Source organism: Ovis aries, chromosome 10, assembly GCF_016772045.2.
Source record: "Ovis aries strain OAR_USU_Benz2616 breed Rambouillet chromosome 10, ARS-UI_Ramb_v3.0, whole genome shotgun sequence".
Taxonomy (NCBI): Eukaryota; Metazoa; Chordata; class Mammalia; order Artiodactyla; family Bovidae; genus Ovis; species Ovis aries.
The window spans coordinates 83,477,035-83,497,292 of NC_056063.1; the positions used below are offsets into that span (position 1 = coordinate 83,477,035).

Consider the following 20,258-nt stretch of genomic DNA (forward strand, 5'->3'; position numbering starts at 1 on the left):
GGGGCGTCTGTCCCTGGAAGGTCCCATGGGGTCCTGCTCAGCTACTCCGTTTTGTGCCTGTAATACACGTATAGAGCTGAGACAGAATCGAGTAATCATAAACTATCCTATGGAATCTTAAAACCTCGTGAGACTTTGCATTCTGTTTAAAACCCATCCATGTATAAGAGTAATTCCACGTCTCGTTTTCCTTCCCCCACGTTTTCAAGCCACTTTGTAACTTGAGGAAGGTGCCTTGTGGTGCTGCTCAGCCTCCCCTCTCCTCCCAGCCCCTCAGAGGAGAGCTGAGACACACAGAGGGGTCGGCACAGAGGGTGCTGTCCGGCGGCCAGGTGCTGGCTTGGACATCGTAAACGCGCTTCAGTTCCCTCGTATCACAAATGGGCACAGCGATAGCTCTGCCTTTCAGGATCAATCTGAAGATGAATGGAAGTGCTTCTGGAGCCTCCAGGGAAGTGTCTGACACGTGTTTTCAGTTCTCACCGCCTTTCCTTTTGAGTCCAATTAATCAAGCAGTATCAACCCACCTATTGTCAACACGGTCCAGCCTCCATGCCACCATCTTCTGCTCTGTGGGGAACAACACCTGGAGCATCCCCGATCTGTCAACTTCTGAAAATAAGACAGCAGCGGTTTCTGGTTCCACAAATGACGCGTCGCTGATGTTTCTGACCACACGTCTCCGTGTTGCCAAGCGTTACTGTCCCGAGTTCTGTACGAGCTAGGAGGAGATGGTAAAAGCAGGCTCTTTGAGCTATCAGAACATGGTGTTCAAGACATAAAAGATGCCATGAGAGACCCTGAAGGCTGATATTCCAAGATCTGAAAACCGGGAATTGTGTGCCAACTGGAACCGACGCATCGAGTGAGCTGTGAGTTATTATTTGGTGCAAAATGGGGACTGCCGCTGGGGAGAGAGCACCACAGCTCGCTCTGAGAGGCTGCTCCAGAGAGGCACTGGGGAAGGTCCATATATGAGATTTCGGTGCAGGGGGAGCTCGATGCAATCAAGCGCCTACTTTACAAATGCTTTTCTGCTAGTCACGAGGAGCTGATGTCACCACAAAGGGATTCAGTGCGCTTCAACATCTGAGGAGATATGCGGGGATTGGGATCACGAAATCAGTTCCCAGAAACATCTATCCATCTGAAGATGCCTTCCACCAGTTTCCCTGGAGCACAGAGTGCCTCCCTCTCCACCCTGAATTCCCCGCGGGGGTGTCGAAGGTCCGCAGCTGGAGCAGTACAGGCCGATCTCCGCAGAGGCAGATGGCAAATGCCCTCCTGCTTGTCGCTGTCCAGTTGCTGGCAAAGCCTCTTGGCGCGTGCCAACCTGTAGTTGACGTGTGGAACCGTCAATGAATAGATGACAGGGTCCAAAGCTACCAGATGAAACACTTGCGCAGGTTCGTCCGGGTGGGTCTCAACCACAGTGTTGAGACTGGGGGGAAAGCATCGACGGAGTGAGCCTGGTCTGCAGGGACGTCAGCCAACCGTGGCCCACAGTCATCCTTGCCTCTTTTCAAGTGTTAAAACCACGTGGAAACACACATGTGATTGTTAACCTTCAAGTGAGTCACACTGGGGGGAAAAGTGATCAGGAAGTGAACATTATGATCTCTTTATCTGTTTATTACGTTTTTCTGTCGGCAAACAGACAAGTATATTTTGCAGTTTAAAATATTCTACATGGTTAATAGCGTGTGTTGTAATTTCTCAAAATGTTCCTTATTTCGTTTGACTTAGTTTTATATCTTGTTAAAGGGCTTCATTACTGACCAAGCACATTGAGAAAGCCCTCCACATATGCAAGATACATTTTTTTTTCCAGGAAATGCTCCTATTCTATGAGTACATTGCAATCTGAGTTTAGAAAGCAGATCACACAGAGTGTCTTATTTAATTAACATAAAGTCATCATGAAGGAGAAATGAATTTTTCTAATTTCTCATTTAACCTACTTTTATTCCATTTTATAGGTAATAAAAGTTTAAAATGTCATCAGAAAGGGTCAGATAGAGCTCTGCTGTGTTCTTGGTTGCAGTGTTTTACCAGGCGTATTTTTCTAGGGTTCTTCTGTCCTGTGTGGCATTGCTGTTCACTTAGTCATGCCGACTCTTTCTCGACCCCATGGACGGCAGCACACCAGGCTTCCCTGTCCATCACCATCTCCTGGAGCTTGCTGAAACTCCTGCCCTATGTGCGGTTTCATTATTAAATGATTTCAAAGGGAAAAAAAGTACTTTTAATGTCTAAAATGTAGACTTTTAATTTTTTGATTTTCCTGATACTAACCTTCCCATTTTAAGATAGAGTTTGGCTGTTAAGTAAAGATCTGTATTTCTAGTGAAATCAACCTTGGCCTTCCTGGAAAGCAGAAGGATGGTAAAGTTTGTATAGAAGACACTGAGATCTATCTAGTTTGGTTTTTTTTTTTTTTTTTTTTGCATCGTCCTCATACCAACAAGTTTTCTGATTATCGAGGAAAACGCAGTCTTCAAGCATCATTCCTGCCATCAGTCAGCTGCCCTGGAAAACCCCCAGTTTTGATCTGGTTTCTCAGGAGCCATTACAGGCTTAATAGCCCTGTCTAAATTACCCAGATTAACTCCAGCGGTTCCTTCTGCCCAGAATTTAACTGCTTCATGGAGTAGGTCAGAGCTGCCGTAAGTTCCCACCATAAAGATACACAAAGTGGGAGATGCTGAGGTTTAAAGAAATATTTGAATTCTGCATAGGTGGAGTTTATTAGCTGATTAACTTGCAAGAATGTGGAAAGGAACCCTGGTGTTTTGCACATTTGACTCTGTAATGTTAAGGAGAGCTAACTGCCCTTTACAAGATGTCAAGTAACCACTCTGAATGGAATTCTAGCCTATGCTACAAGCAGAAAAGAGAAGATGACACCAGCAAAGATGGATGGAAAACTTCTGCAAGAACAGGAGAGTCAAGACTGGTTACAGCTTCCTAGAATTTTGTGAATTTTAGGCCAGACGGCTCCCACCATCCTAACTCAACCCCTTGCTAACACGGTTGTTGTGACCTTTTCCTTTTGGTCCAAGGCCCCAACCCCCAGCTCGCCTGTCCTCGGAGAAAGAGAGAGCCCCGCTGAAGCTGGCCAGCAGCTCCCCAGGGTCCTCGGCTGCTTCACTAAACCTCCCGTGTCTCCCTGCTCGGCTCCATGCCTGCTGAGTCACTTCAGTTGTATCTGACTGTCTGTGGCCCTGTGAACTGTAGCCCGTCGGGCTCCTCTGTCCATGGGTTTCCCAGGCAAGAATACTGGAGTGGGCTGCCGTTCCCTCCTCAGCGGATCTTCCCGACCCAGGGGTCGAGCCCGCCTCTCCTGTGTGTCCTGCACTGGCAAGTGGGTTCATTATCACCAGCACCACCTGGAAGCTCTGCTTGACCACAGAGTCTCTCGTCCACAGCCAGTGGCTCAGATGCTCAGTCCATGCCTCAAGTCCACTGTCCCTCATCCTCTAAACCTCAACTACGTTCCGTCCTAGAGAAACTGAGGCCATGAGCAGGTCCCTCTGCTCCCTGAGATGTCCGGTGAGCGGACGGTATTCATCGCCCGACCCAAATGTGGGGAAGGCAGCGTCCTTCCACTGGGCCGAGGGGCTCCGAGTCCAGACCCTCTCCTTCCTCTTCCACCTCCTTCTCCGTCTTTGCGTCTCCTCCAGTCTGAACGTGCTTCTGCCTCACTGTAAAAGCCTCCTGAGGTCTCCCCACTCCCCACCCCATCCGGTGGGCTGTTTCACGTTAACCCCCATCCCAGCCAAGGTCAAGGGCAAAGAAGGCCTTTCAGACCCCTCGTCCACACCGACAGAGTCTGCACCTGCCTGCCACCTCCCCCGCTCCTTGCCCCTACAGTCTCCTCTCCATCAACTCTATCTTCATCCGTAAAATGTGGGCGTCTTCTTTCCAGGGCGCTCATCCACTCCCGTGATTTTAGCTGTCTTCGTGTAGATGACTTCCAGGGCTTATTTTCTGGACTTTTCTGAATTTCAGACCCTTATAGCCGATTATTTCCTGGAACACCACATGAACTTCTAGCAAGTAGTTCGAAGTGAACAAACACAGCTATGATAAACTCTGTCTTTCTCTCTCAAGAACGCACTCCTTCTCTTGAGAAGCCCCCCTTGATTGAATGAGGCCTGCTCCACCCTGCTTCCCCAGACGGAAACTTACAAAGCGTCATTGACGCCTCTCCTCCCACCCACCACGGACCCTGTGAACAGCCAGCCCTCCTCTCGCCCACCTGCCTCTCCATCTCCTTTGCTTCTCTTCACTGTTGGTCTCCCTAGACCTGCCGGCTCATTTCTTTGCCTCATCTCTTCCCAGGCCTTCCTCATAGCTCAGTCGGTAAAGAATCTGCCTGCAATGCAGGAGATCCAGGTTGGGAAGATCCCCTGGAGAAGGGAATGGCAACTCACTCCAGCATTCTTGCCTGGAGAATCCCATGGACAGAGGAGCCTGGCGGGCTACAGCCCGTGAAGTCGCAAAGAGTCACACACGACTGAGCGACTGAACTACTACAACTGCTAAGGGCTAATTCCAGGCCACCTCACTGGGCTGCGGGGAAATGCCTCCTGCACCGCCAATCTTTCTTTGCTTCAAGGCCCTGGGGACAGCCGCCACTTCCACGCCACCACGGAAACTTCTGCAGGACGCACAGGGCTCTGGCTCCTTGTCTGGCCTCATCACCCTCGGCCCCTCTCGCCAGAGGCTCCGACTGTGCAGACCTGTGCAAGTTTCCAACATACACACACCACATGGGATCCTGCCTGTGTGCCTTTGCACATAGTGCCAGTTATTCTGAGGATCACCGTGGATCTCGGATTTCCCGGGCGATCCTTACTCAAACGTCAGCTCTTGAAACCAAAGCCTCGTCCTGGCCCACAGCCGTTCCCCCGGTTCCCTTTCTGCACTCCTGCAAACAGGCCAAGGCCTTCTCTGTTGTTCTGCTTCCATGCTGCATCACAGCCGCGCTTTGTCTCTTGTCTCTGTCTTTGGACACACTGTGTTTGTTCTTGAGCCTCCAGGGATAAGCTCTTTGTATCCCGAAGTGTTAGTATTGTGTATTTGGTAGGCGATTCCTTTGTGCTTAGGGCTATCCAGGTGGCTCAGACGGTAAAGAGTCTGCCTGCAATGTGGGAGGACTGGGTTCCATCCCTGGGTCAGGAAGAGCCCCTGGAGAAGGAAATGGCAACTCACTCCAGTGTTCTTGCCTGGAGAGTCCCATGGACAGAGGAGCCTGGCGGGCTACAGTCCATGGGGTCGCAAAGAGTCAGACACGACTGACCAACTAACACGGTCAACTTCTTTTGTCCTTTCTGTGCTTTTTGAACGAAAGGAATAAATCCATGAATTAATCATCCACCTTGTAGTTAAAAGATATTGACGAGAAGAAATCGTAGATTGCTCTCAATTTAAAATTTTGACTACAAATACGAATTACAAAGCATGGGGTAGAATCTGCTAGATTTCTATATGAAATACACAAAGTATTCGTGACCTTCTCTGAGGAGGGGAGCCACTCAAGTGAGAACCAAGGGAAACAGTGTAAATACGTTCTGGTACAACAAGAACCTTCCTTTCTTCCTTCCGGAAACAGCATGTGCTCTTACGGACCAAAGCCGTATAAATCATACAGGGACACAATGTCCAGGTGATGTCCATTATTCTGGAGACCAGACAGGGCTGAAGTGACTTCACCACTGGGGTTTGTTGACAAGCCAAGCCATAAAACTGTGTGGTTTTCCTCCTCACAGGTATTTGCACCAGACCCTTAGAGAAGATAGATCAACAGCAGAGCGTTCCCTGAACAGGGAGAAATTTGCTGTTTTGAAACAAGCTCTGAATGTAATTGGCTTCAGTAACTTGGTGAGTCATGCGGTTAAATATTCCACTGAGGAAATCAACCCTCTGCTAGTTTGTAAAAGTTATTCATTCAAAAACATTCCTCTGCCTCGTGGAGCTTGCATGCTAGTGGGAGAGAGACGTGAGCAAACATTACGCCCAGGGCCGCAGGGTACCGAGAAGATGGGCTGCCGTCCTCAAGAAGGCGGTTGAGACCTTCTCCCACAGGGAGCACGTGAGCGAAACAGATAAGAACTTCGCACTGGCTGAGTCGAGAAACATGGCAGACGGAAGGAGCTGTCTGCTGCCAAGCACCACTTGGGAGAGTAATCTAATCATTCGATTAAACTATCTTCTTGAACACTATGCTTCTTTTTTTTTTTTTTTAATTCTTAAAGAATTATCAAATACCTCCAAAGCTGAAACATACTCTTTAAAGTGCCTAAGCCCTCTGCTACGCAATGGAAATTTCTGTGATCCCAGGAACGTTCCAGGTTTCACCTGCAGTATGGCAGTCACTGGCCACTTGGGGTTGCCAGGCATGGTGGAGGAGGCTGCTGTAGACTCAGGATGTGGATTTTTAACTTTTTTTAAACTTAAAAAAAAATTCTGATCAATTTAAACTGACATTGTCTTGCGTGGTTACTGTTCACTGAAGTGAATAGCACAGGTCCAGAGAACAAGAGATGTGAAGCGTGCTCAGCCGTTTCAGTCGGGTCCGACTCTGTGCGACCCCGTGGACCGTAGCCCCTCAGGCTCTCTTGTCCATGGGATTCTCCAGGCAAGAATCCTGGAGTGGGTGGCCATTTCCTCCTCCAGGGGATCTTTCCAACCCAGAGATCGAACCCGCGTCTCCTGCATTGGCAGGCGGATTCTTTACCACTGAGCCACCAAGACCTCAGAAATTCCTACAAATCTCCTTTTCCTATGCATCATCTCTGTGTCCCGGATGTTCAGTATGGAGCCACTTTAAATGGCAGCTAGTTCCTCATTAGCAATCAACATAAGACTGCATGGGTAACTGGTATGCCTGTAGGTCGTGAGCCAAGACTTAGTGACAGATTTAATTTTTTTTTTTACTCGATATACATCGATTTGGGTCCCTGTCTTTCCCCTTGGCTCATGGGGCAGCAAGGGGTGGAAGTGGTTGCCGGGCGACAGCAAGGGAGGGGTGGGAGGCAGGGGCTCCCCCTCAGTGGATAGCTCTGGGCCCTTGGCTCCACTCCAGCCTCACCGCATTCAGGGGCGGGAGTTCTAGGAACGGGCAGTCACACGGCACTTTGCTCTTTGCTGCTCTGTCTGTTCCATCCCTGTGTTTCCCTCTTTCCCTGACTCCTACCACTCGTACTCTTTGGTCTTCGCATTTGCTACTGGTTTTTTCTTTTTTAGCTGTTGTTTCTTCTCTTCCCTTCCTCCATTTGTGTCTGCAGTCTCTACTCACTTATAGGAAACTGGAATAGAGAGGCGGGTAAGGAATCATTTCACCAAATATCAGCTCCTTGGAAATGGGGCTGTAGAAACCCATGACTGATCCTCAAAGGCAGGGCACACAGACTATGTCTTCCACATGAGGGGCCAAACAGGGCATTTAACAAGCTTTTTGGTTAAAGAAATTCATGCGATTAAACCAAGACCAAACACTGATCATCTTGATCCTCACGTGTGACTGAGATGGTGCCAGGCAGGGAAAGATCCAGTTAGACTGGGAGAAAGGTGCTTCTGGGCTGGCAAGACCCTTGAGTCAGAGCTCCTGAGTGTGGTTCCGGGGGACCTGACCGTGAAGGTGGTCCCCCGACCCCAGCTCTCCCTCACCAGCAAGATGACTGGGGGCTTGCACCGCCGCCCCCTGCTCGCAGAGCAGCTTGTTAGCATCAGCACATTGTCACGAACCTGAGGGCAGCTTTCACTGTCCTATCACCATCCCGGCACGGAACTGCAAGAACCGTGGTGATGGAACAAAGTCTTCCTGTCTGTGTCCAGGAGTGTGTCTCTTTCGGGGCACTGGGAAATTTAATGAGGAGTTACTGGGTTTATTTAAAAATGGGAGAGGGAGCTGTCACACTGGATTTATTTATGTCGGGTAGCTTAAGGAGCTTGGAAAATGTTATTCAGACAGGCACAGATCAATAAACTCTGAGGCCCTAATTTGTGATTTGGAGGCTACCAAAAACATGTCTAAGTAACGCTGCAGTCATAGAGGATTATACCTGAAAATAGCAGATTATCCTTTTCAATGCGCTCATTTTAAAGCTGCTAATAATAAAACTACCTTGTCCTGAAAGCTAGAAGTTCAGGACGAAATTCACGGATGGCACAGGGACCACACTGTGTCCAGTCTATGCCTATAAAGCAAATGAGAATTATTCTTAGGAAAAGCTCTCTCCGGCCAGAGCTTTTCCTGCCCAAATTACCAATTAGGAAACCGGGAATTTATTGGGAATTTTTAAGGTTAACGTTGCTTGCCCTAAATGGGGCATACCCATTTTCACCATTGATCGTTGGTTCCCTTGTGGGACATTCTGAGTAGGAAAAAAATCACAGCCGTGCATCATTTTTTTTAACCCACTTGGAGGTTTTCCAAAGGATCGGTCTCTACATCTTTTCTTCCTAAGCAACACCCTTTATCTTCTCTGTTGGTCACCTGAGCAGGAGGTGGAGAACCTATGCGTGATTCTAGCAGCCGTGTTGCACCTCGGGGACGTTGGCTTCACCGCTCTCTCCGAGGCCGACTCCGCGTTGGTGTCTGACCTCCAGCTCCTGGAACAAGGTCAGTGGAATTCATGAACCATCGATGCCTTGACGTGCAGTTCTCCAGGCTGGCCAGTAGATGGAGACACAGTACAGAAAAGTCAGGGGGCTACCCCTACTTTCTGCCAGAGTGGGAATCAGGGAGGGTGGTGGGGAAAACAGAGATCCGCGTGCTTCTTTTGTCTTTCTGGTCCTGTGAATTAGTAAGATGCACGTTGATGTCCCCACGCTGCCCGCCTGAGTAACAGTGTTGGTGCTCTGGCACATAATTGGGCATATTTATATCGTTCTGAGTATTCTCCACCCCATCTCTCTACCCTGTATATTTGGAGGGCATGCTATTAACTAAACATTTAAACAGAACATAATTACTTCCCTTTAAAGATCTTGCCAAAAAACCTCTCTCCTTTGAAGTGGCCTTGTGAGTCAATCCCAGCTCTTTTTTTCAAAATAACCTTAAAACCAGATAATGATGGTTGTGGTGACCACCGTTATCTTCACCCCATATCTAGGTGATTTAGCCAGGAATTGGGGGAAAAAGCATCCCGGGCTGTTAGTAAGGGTGAGGAGGGGGAAAACCCTGCAGCAGCTTAATGCCGGAGCCCCAAGAACTCGTTGACGTTTTAATCAAGCTGTTTCTCTAGTTGCATTTGCCCATTATAGTGATAGTTCAGTTTCTTTGATACACACATATTCTGATGGGTCTATACACACTTCTCAACTATACAATGCCATGTTCTCACTGTCAGCGTGTATGTAACTTGATGCTTTCATTACCGATTTAATTTCAGTGGCTGGAATGCTACAGGTATCTCCGGATGAGCTGGCATCTGCTTTAACCACTGACATCCAGTATTTTAAGGGTAAGTTTTTCTGTACTTTACCTTCCACCTTTGTGAACATCTCTACGCTTTTGAGAGACCATTCTGATGAGCTGCCTTTTTATAGGTAATGGGTCATTTTAGACATAAAGTCATCAATCCAAGAGGATTCGTTCAGTTAAAACATCGGCTGTGTCTGTGTGTGTGGTAGCAGCCTGCCCTCCTCCTTGGCAAGCACCGTTTTCCCTCCGCGTCATCAGACAGAACAAGAGCTGCTGCCTGCTGGGCACATGTGAACTGAAGGGGGCTGTAGCAGGTGCTATGAGCACTGGATTTTTCAGCTAGCACACATTGCTAAGGCATCGGTTTAGCTCTTTCCATTTTCAGTTCAGTCGCTCAGTCGCGTCCGACTCTGCGACCCCATGGACTGTAGCACACCAGGCCTCCCTGTCCATCACCAACTCCCGGAGTTCACTCAAACTCACGTCCATCCAGTCGGTGATGCCATCCAACCATCCCCTCCTCTTTCCACTTTAGTGAATGAGAAAACCAAGATTCAAAGAGGCTAGACAAACTTGAGCGTCGAATCACTAGTAAATGGTGTGCTTGGAATTAGACTCTGATGCCATCCAACTCACGGGCTTCCCGAGTAGCTCAGTGGTAAAGAAACTGCCTGCCAGTGCGGAAGACACAAGAGATGCAGGTTCGATCCCTGGGTTGGGAAGATCCCCTGGAGAAGGAGATGGCAACTCACTCCAGCATTCCTGCCTGGGAAATCCCATGGATGGAGGAGCCTGGCGGGCTGCAGTCCATGGGCACACGTAGAGTCAGGCGTGACTTGGCGAGTGGATACTCGCACACACCACCCGCCTCCCGAGAGCGTCTCTATGGTGTCGGTCTGCACTCAGTATGCAGAGAGGGACTTCCCCAAGCGTCCTTCTCTCACTCGCTGTGGCTCATTGCCTCACCAGCCTGCCTCTGTTGGTTTTGAGGACTTCTCCTCCATTGGGTTTTGTTTTTCTTTTTCTCAAAATCACCGCTATGTGTGTTTGTAATAACTGGCAGGGGCTGCATTTGTCAGTCATAGTATGTGGGTAGCATCTTCTGATGTGAGCGGATGTGGAGGGGTAAACAGCCCCGCTCTGTTGGCTTCTGGACAAGGGACAGCCTTGCGCTCACTCAGTCTCCCCACCTCACTCTCCCAGGAGAGGTGATCACGCGGCGGCACACCGTGGCGATGGCTGAGTTTCACCGGGATCTTCTGGCCAAGTCCCTGTACAGCCGTCTGTTCAGCTTCCTGGTGAATGCAGTGAACTGTTGCCTCCGCAGTGACGAGGAGCCTGGCAGGTAGGTGTGATGGACGCCTGCTCACGCATCCTTCCCGCCAGGGCGATTCAACCAGGCACGCTCCTAAAGATGCTTCCTAGTCCAGAGTCACTAAAACATTTCATTTTAGTGAGGTGATTCTACTTTCAGGATTTCAGAGACTATTTTTTAAGGGATTTGAGTCCCTCCTCCCACACACACCCCCCCCCGGGTGGATTAATCGATCATGTCTGGTGCATAGAGACCCAAATGCCTTCTCTCTGGGCTGAAGGCATATGTGGCCTTTTGAGCACCCAGAAGTATGAAAAAATGTGTACGTCTGGGAAGAGGACAGTTCGGGCGTGTCTGAAGCCCTGCCGTTTTTTGAGATGCCCATGTCTCTCAGACCCGATTGGATGCTGTGTTTCAGCTCGGTCATCCCTCCTGTTTCCTTCCCTGTTTGGGGGGTTATTTGATGAAGCATCTCTATGGTAACCACGTTGACTCCTGGCCTCAGTCATCCTTAAACAGTAGCTTTTGGGGGCTGTTTGATCATCTAAAAACGATAGATCCCCTTGGCACCTTGTCAATGGAAGGCTTTGTTAGTGTTCTCATCACTAATAATGACCTTGGGCAGGGCAGGCCACTGGAAGCGAAATTGCATCCAGGAGTCTATACACGTCTGCTGGTCTTTGAATGCCGCGTCCTGAGGGTTTCTTTGTTGTCCATACAGACTTCACCAAACTCCTGAGAGCCGCTCCTTTAGAGGGTCCCCGGAAAACATTAGCACGGCCCAGTATTAATGGGAAAGTTCTTAAACACAGGCAGGCATCTCAGAAGATTGCAAGGACAAAGGCATACTAAAATTTTTACTAAAATATAGACATTTAAAAAAACCCAGAGCATTGATTAGCATGTTCCAAATCCTGAGGGTCACTGTAAGCAGATAATCCGTAATCTTGGATGTGGTGAGGACTCTGAGTTTTGTCATTATTTCTTACTACCAGTTACTTTGTGATTTCCCTTTAAATATGAAGACGATTCACAGGATAATACTAGTAGGCTAAGACACCCAAATGCGTCTTATGTGCCGCTGTTGGCTGTTCTGCTGAAGCTGACATCGAAACCCTTAATGTATTTGAGTCCTGCTGCAGGTAAGAACTTTTAGGAAATTTCCATTTGCCATTTAAATCTTAAAGAGACTTAGATTATACAGCTGGAAAAACTGACACAAAGTCTGGATTTTCGACTGCACACATAGGAAAACATAAACCTTGGAAAACACTGTATTTTCCTTTCAGTGGGAGTGCTGCTACTGTGTCAATGTGCAAACTTATGATGTAAGTCTTAGCTCTATGTTTATTTACTAAGAGAATGAATAAGGACAGGGATTATTGGAAAATTAGAGATAAATTAATGTATCAGAAGTGTGACTTCTAAAAGACAGTGTTCTCATTTGAGTCATAACTCCCCTTTTTTCTTCTCCTCTGTTCCTCCCATGACTCACCCAGACCTGAGTTTCAATACAAGTATAATGCATAGAAAGGTTGTATTTGCAGTATTTTTAATTCATTAAAGTTCATGAAAAGCTTATAGATTAACAGAGGCATTTCCTAAGCCACAGAGAAGTCTCAAAACTTTGATAAACTCGGGATAGACGTTTATTGTTTATGAGTCTTCACCTTTCTAAAAATGTTGCAATTATGTCAGAAAATCTATATTATCTCTATGTATCTGTATCTCCCTGTGGTTAACATGGGCAGGCACGCTTTATATTAATAGGACATATTTATCACACTATATAATTTTTGTAAAATTTGCAAGAGAGAATAAATATCAATAAGATGTACTGTAACAAGTTGTAAAAGGAAAATAAGTGACAATCGGGTAGATGACACGTTTGTTCCTAGAATGCTGAGTTCCTTTTCTGGATCGTAGTAGAACAGGCACATTAATAAGGTTATACATTTTTTAAAAATTCTAGTTTTCCTACCTCAGTTCCAAATAGGCGTATTATCCTTGTGATTATGAAATGAGATACAGATTCTTCCTAAGGCATAAGAACAATAATAACTTGGAAATGTTCAAATGATAACTCATTTTTGCATCTCGCATAATTGGACCTATTTCCCAATGTCTGCATTTCATATCCAGGGTTGAATTATCAGTGTTAGATTTTAAGGTGTTTTTTTTTTTTTTTTCCTGTACCGATATCATCAGCAGAGTTTTCGTATTAACATGCTTACTGCAGGGGCACCTGTAAGTTAGAGTCTTGGGGAGGCGGAGAAGGTGCGGAGACTTTGGGAAATTTCTTCAGACATAGAAACCTCTAGTTTACTTTTACTCATTTTCATCATGAGTTCTGAATACAGTGGTTTATATGTACGGGGACACCTGAGAAATATAACCTGTGGAACAGCCTCTTTTTACCACAGACGCACCTTAATAGGAAGTATTGCTAGATGGAAGGTTCTAAGTAGATGAAGTTTAGGAGCTGACTCAGTAGAGAAGCCTTGAAGACACGCTCTGTCCATTCACTCAGTTGTTCGTTTGTGTCTGCGTGATCTGGAATCCACGTTTTTGGAGAGCACACTTTGGCATGCAGATTATAAGACAGTAAATAAACTGAGTTTCAAGCATGCATACAGAGATTTTTTTATCACTGAGCCTTTGAAGTCTTAAAGATGCTTCTATTACATTCTTTTGATATTTTAGTTGAGCTAAACATAAACACATAAGTATTTATGATTAATTACTTCAGTGAATCATAGAAAATTCGGAGAGCTCTCCAGTTCACTCTGACCCATTTCCCCCCTGAGTTCTCGCGTCTCCAAGCCGGCTCCTCTGCTGAGTGCCTGGTGGTGAGAGCTCTGCTTGGTTTCAAGCATCTGCTGCTGCTAAGTCGCTTCAGTCGCATCCGACTCTGTGCAGCCCCATGGACTGCAGCCCTCCAGGCTCCTCCGTCCATGGGATTCTCCAGGCAAGAGCACTGGAGTGGGGTGCCAGTGCCTTCTCCATTTCAAGGATCACCCGGGGATAAGAGAGATGGCACACACAGCTGTCAGCATAGTGCCGACCACAGCGGGGTGGTCCCATGGCCGCATCTCGGGGGCCGTGGCTGGACTTCCTAGTTCATTTGTGGAGGCGTGGAGCTTGGGAAAAACAGGCAGATGGAGGGCGTGGTGGAAACCCTAGGTGTAGTCCAGCCTCCTTGTTTTGTGTTGATTCTGCAATCTTGCTTGTTTGGAGAAAAGCAAATAAAGGAAATAATTTAAGAATAGGGATGTTGCTGCTCAGGGAGATCCCCTGGAGGAGGGCGCAGCAACCCACTCCAGGATCCTTGCCTGGAGCATCCCAGGGACAGAGGAGCCTGGCGGGCTGCATTCCAGGGAGTTGCAAAGATTCGGACACGACTGAGCGACTGAACTACAGTAGCAAGTCGAAATGCATGCAGAGAATCTGCGCTCGTGAGATTGTAGCAAGCAGTGTGTCATCAGAAAAATGGCACTTCTTCATAGGTGAGACGTGTTTATCTTTCCTAGACACAGCAGGTGTTTCGAATGGGGAAAGAGTAAGAGGAGAGAGTAGTGGAAAGCGCAGCGCCGCTACTCAGGCACACCGCTGGGGTCCGAGGCGCGACTGCTGGCTGAGTTTAGAGGAAGCATCGATGCGGGGTTACCGCTGATCAGTGCCCACACCCCTCCCCTCCTTCCCTTCTCTCTTGATACGTCTGTGACATGTTTGCAGAGTACGACCTGGGGTCCAGAGCACAGTTTGTGGGCTTTGATTGTTGGAAAAATAAAGTCCATGAGGCCTCGTAACCATGGCATTTCCCATGGGGGGTTCCTTGAGGAAAAACTTATGTAGTGTCCTTGCATGGCGAGGTGAGTGAGTGGACAGAGAGACTGGCCACATGGTGGAGGAAGCACTGGGCGAGGGGAAACTTGGGATCTCTGAAATGCCAACCCTGTGAGCACTGGGAGACAGGTGGCTGAGGTCAAATTGGGATGAAGGCTCCGGGCTTGAAACATTAATGTGATCCTGCCTCTCATCGGGAGGCGTGGGTCACCATTCCAGGAACTGTCTAGAGGCCTTGTCCTTCGATCCGTAGATTTAGATTTTGATCCTGGAGAGAGAAAAGAAGGCTGCTGGAAAACGTATGTCACTTGTGAAATTTATCAAGCTATCGAATCCTCCTTCTCCCACCCAGTCTAACTGTACTGTGATTAAGACACAGGAAGACGTGTAGAGCAGGTATACCCGTGAGAAAAGCTGGACTATTTTAAACAGAAGTTGTTTTCTTTAAGTATTTTTTTGATTGTGTTAAAATCCCCCTCAATGCAATGATTTAATTCTTGAAATTATCAGGAGGATATTTTTGGTATTTTATCCCATTTCTAAATTCATTGTTGTTCAGTCACTAAGTCATGTTCAACTCCGTGACCCCATGAACTGCAGCACACCAGGCTTCCCTGTCCTTCACTATCTCCTGGAATTTGCTCAGACTCGTGTCCATCGAGTCGGTGATGCCATCCAACCGTGTCTTTCTCTGTCGTCCCTTTCTCCTCTTGCCCTCACTCTTTCTCAGCAATAGGGTCTTCTCCAGTGGCTCAGCAGGCAAAGAACCCATCTGCAGTGCAGGAGACTCAGGAGATGTGAGTTCAATCCCTGAGTCAGGAAGGTCCCCTGGAGAAGGGAATGGCAACCCACTTCAGTATCCTGGCCTGGAGAATCCCATGGACAGAGGAGCCTGGAGAGCTACAGTCCACGGGGTCGCAAAGAGTTGGATGCGACTGAGCAGCTCACACTTTCACTTCTAAATTCACATGTTTCAGTTTATAAGCAAGTGCTTTTGTAAGTCAGCATGGAATGTCCTGGGTCTCCAGAGAGACTTGCTTCACTGCATTGCCACGTGGCACACGTGGTCCCCGGCAGCCTGGGTAAGTCATTGTAAAGGATGGTGATGTTAGCAGTGGGTCCTGGCGTCTCACCAACACCTCGCTCTCTGGGCTGAGACGGAAGGGCAGAGGGGCGTGGATTTACGGTCCTGTCGGGGCATCGTGCAGGCACGGTCCTCTCCAGCATCTGACGACATGAGTTGCACCGTGCGGCGAGTCTGCGCTCGTGAGACTGTAGCGAGCAGTGCAAGTTTCATATTCAGAGAAACGGCACTTCTCCACAGGTGAGCCTTGTCTATCCTTCCTAGAGGCCGCAAGTGTTTCAAATGCGGAAAGAGTAAGGATAGCCTTGAAGAACTCTAAAGGCTGGTTTAAAAACAACCCAGGTCAGGATTCTGGATCCCATGTAGCTGCTCTGGAGATTGCCCCCCTGCATTGGAGTGAAAGCAGAGTTTTACCTTCCTGCTCTGAGATGAAGACAAGGCGAACTCACTGGGCCAAGTGGATTTATGGCTGAAGTTTTCATTTGGGAATTCTTCTTAGCTTTGTTCCACTGAGAACTCCGTGTCTATAGTATTAGTTATGATAGTCAGTGGTGTATATACACGTTGGTTGAATTTCCAAGGATTTTTAAACAGAATTGACTGTTTTGCTGTATATTATATTGAAATGATATAATATACATGATACGATATAATGAATTTTCTTTACGATTTCCATTTTTTCTCATTGATGCAACCAGATAGCACTTACTGTACTTATGAAACGTTATAGTATATTTAGACTTTATTTAAGATCAAAGTCCAGTTGGAGAATCGGATGAATGGAATAAATGCACAGTTTTACATATAATTTTGGGGGACTCTCCTCTCAAAAGAAACCAACAACAAACAATGTCGCTAGACTGTCTTAACTTAATGTGTTGATTAAATAAATTAATAAATTCTGAGATAATACCGCCAATGTGTTCATAGACTCCTGCTAGTTTTTGAGGATTTTTAAGTCAGATAATTTGTTTGTAATGATTTTGTTGTTGACTTTTTTTTTAATTAGAAAATTGACTTTGTAGTTTTAGATATAATCTGTGATTGTTAAAAATGTACACTGAGATACCCCCTGATAGATGTGATTTTTACTACACTAATGTGAGGGTAAGAATGTTAATCTTTTTAAGATTATTTTCAGTAGATTAGATTTGCAGCTATAACTGAGTATTTGTCAAGGATCTCATCCATCAGCGACAGGAAGTCAGTGGCTTAGTTTATGAAACTCTCGGGGCCTGAAGATGGAGCCCTGTCCTCTGCATTACAGACAAACCATCAGAAAAAAAATTAAAATCAGGTGTGTGTGTGTGTGTGTGTGTGTGTGTGTGTGTATGGTCATTTTTTTTCTTAAGTTGTTTAAACAAAAGATTTTTTTTTAATAAATGTCTATGAAATGACAACCCACTCCAGTACTCCTGCCTGGAAAATCCCATGGACAGAGGAGCCTGGTAGGCTACAGTCCATGGGGTTGCCAAGAGTCAGACACCACTGAACGACTTCATTTCACATGACTTTTTGAAAGGACCAGAAGGTAGCCACCAAGAGTTATAGATGGTTCCTACAAAAGTATCATCTGCTTCCTCTTTTGCAAGGAAGTGAGTTTGATCAGGTTACCTCTCTGAGTTTAAAATTTGAGGATTAATCTCCTCCAGTGGCCATATCCGCTGGTTACATCCCAGGCAACTATAATCGCTCATTATTGGGCCTTGAAACTCTCCAAAGGGCCTCAGAGCATCCACACGCCTGTCCCGCCCTGCCTCCTCAGAGATGGTCACCTTGGTCTTAGTCCAGAATCTGCCATCATTCTCTCCAACAGGAAGTGTTAAGGTGGGCAGTATTTCCTCTTTCCTGAGTCAGAGGTTGCAGAAAAATTTTATTGAAAAGAAGCAACATGCTTTGTCAGATATCTGCTTGCTCCCGCCCCACCCCCTGCCCCCTGCCTGCCAAATCTGTAGTGGAATTCCTGTAACTCACCTCCCTCCAGGCTTAAATACTTTTCCTCTTTGGGACCATCCACTAGCTGATCTGTATTAATTCTCAGTAGCGCCGGGCCGGGCTTGGCGGGGCTGTGTGACCACTAAGAAGCAGAGGAATATCAAAATTAAATACTTTTTAATTTAACCACACACATCTGTCCCATTATACTCAAGGAATCTCAGTGAGGAAGAGTGTTTAATGCTTACTCCAGTATTCTTGCCTGGAGAATTCCATGGACAGAGGAGCCTGGTGGGCTACAGTCCGTATGGTTGCAGAGTCGGATATGAGTGAAGCGACTTAGCATGCACACACACAAAATTTTTTTAATTAATTTTAATTGGAGGATATTTTCTTTACAATATTGTGGTGGTTTTCCCCATATATCGACATGAATCACCCACAGGTGCACACGCACATAGGATTTTTGAGACCAAAATAAATTAACTATCTAATTGGTAAACTGGGTGATGAGAAAATGAAGTAAGGAGAACAACGCCTAGAAATTAAATGTTTTTCACCATTATTTTGATAACAAAACTGAAAATTAATTTCCACCAGGAAACATCTGATCCTATCGATATATGTAATCACTTGTGAATCCTAAGTAGCATCTCATTCTCTGTGTCTCTCATGTTTATCTGTCCTCATTTCAGACACAAAACTACAAAGCAAGACCTGCGGCCGAAGCAGAGACTGAATGTGTAAATAAATCTGATTCAGACCCAAGTATCTACTTACTAGTTTTATCTTTCCCTCTTAGAACTTTATTAAAATGATTATAAAGATTTAAGTTCTCTGATGGATATTGCAAATCCAAAAGAAAGATAATCTGAAAATTTATACCAACACTCATCAGTAATTGAGAGTTGGTAGAATGATGTTTTGTACACTGCTGTATTAATTATGATGTAAAACGCTTCTTAATAAATGAATTTATATTGTAAACTCCCAGATGCCTCATAGAAATACTAAAATACCTGCTGTGCATTTGTGAGAAAAGGAAAATAGACATTTGATTTTTTCCCCCCGTTTAGCATGTAATACCTTCCTTCATTAAGTGTATCTGGGGGAGGTGAAAGATTTAATAATCAGGAAGAGACTTACCTATTATCTCATATGATTAACATTTGCCACTTTTGCTTCAGAATTTTTTTAACACAAAAGAAATAGAAAATTGCAGCTAAAAGCTGAAGTTACTTTTGTTTTTCCTGCATAAATCCATCCCTCTCCTTCCTGCTCAAAGACAGGAAGTCTCTGTCATCGATTCTGTGTAAATATCCCACAGTGTTAAAAATTCATCTGGATGCTGGTGTTTCATAATAAGTGTATAACATCATGAGTCATCCAGAAGTAAGGAAATGCTCTCATACAGTACATTTTATGCTGCATTCCCCTTTTTAACTCCACATGGCTTTTAAGGTTTAACCATATTGATACCTAAAGAGCTAATTCCCTCTTTGTTTCTGCTGCTTGAATTCCCCTGCAGAGAGACCACAGTGCCCGCATCTGCTTGCGTTTACATGGACACTTCAGTCTCCTTTGCTTCTCAGTTCCAGGGTTGCCTCCTGAGATACCGCGCAGTTTTCGCTGGGGCATATATTTAGTAGCAGAATTGTGGGGAGAGTATTACCCTGCGTTTCCTGACTACCAGCGTGGTTTCGCACTGCCCCGTGGCGATGTGCTCATAGAGGCCTGGTGGTCTCTGTTCAGTCGTATACAGTGACCTGACTTAGGGACTTAGCATAGTCATTCTTTTCCTACTTCAAGGCCATCTTACATTTCCCCCTCAAACTTTAAAATTTTCCAGACATCAGGAATGTATTTTTGTTTATATGAGAAACTGATTTAATGTTATGTTTTAGATGGATATTCAGTTATCCCTATCTCACTTATTAGAAATACTTTTTTACCCCCTCCTGATTTTTAATCTATTTGACTTAAACTGTATCAGTAATATATTGTTTTAATAAGTAAGTTCTCATAATATGTTCTTATTTTTCTTATTTGTTTTGGTTATCTCTGGATCTCTATTTTTGCATATGAATTTTATAGTCATTTTGATTCAGTCCATTAAAAAATTCATTTGGGATTTTGTGGAGAAATATATTTATAGATTAATATGGAGAGAAATGGCCTTTTTAGATTGGTGATTCTTTGCTTTCATAAATATGACACATATGTATTTTTTATTCTATATTTCTTTCTTCATACATTCTTTAATTTCTTAAATATGCTTGTGTTTTTTCTATCAATTTCTTGCACATTTTTGTTTCATTCTTTTCTAAGTACTTTGTACTTTCTGTTGCTATGATGAAGGCTTTTTTTCTATTATATTTTAATTTGGTTATTGGGATAATCAGTCTTGAGTTTAATATGTTGATCTTATATCTAGAAACCCTGCTGACTTTATTAGTTCTAATAATTTTCCAGTGGAATATCTTCATGAAGACGATCGTAGTTACCTTGTCTTCTTTGTCTTTTCCCTCATTCCGTTTATTCTTATTTTATTGCACTGGCCAGCACTCCAGTACAATGTTGAAAATTTCTGCTCATAGTAGACTATTCTTGTCTTGTTTCCAAATTAATGTCATTCTTCTAAATAT

General features: G+C 45.5%; 1 protein-coding gene across 1 annotated transcript in view; it reads left to right on the top strand.

Moving 5' to 3' along the window:
* Positions 1–20,258, top strand: part of MYO16 (myosin XVI) — a 527,889-nt gene that overhangs the window by 318,886 nt on the left and 188,745 nt on the right. The window contains exons 17-20 of the mRNA XM_042255055.2: positions 5,775–5,886; positions 8,512–8,629; positions 9,402–9,473; positions 10,637–10,778. Coding sequence (XP_042110989.1) covers positions 5,775–5,886; positions 8,512–8,629; positions 9,402–9,473; positions 10,637–10,778 — 444 coding nt within the window. The remainder of the gene's footprint in view (positions 1–5,774; positions 5,887–8,511; positions 8,630–9,401; positions 9,474–10,636; positions 10,779–20,258) is intronic.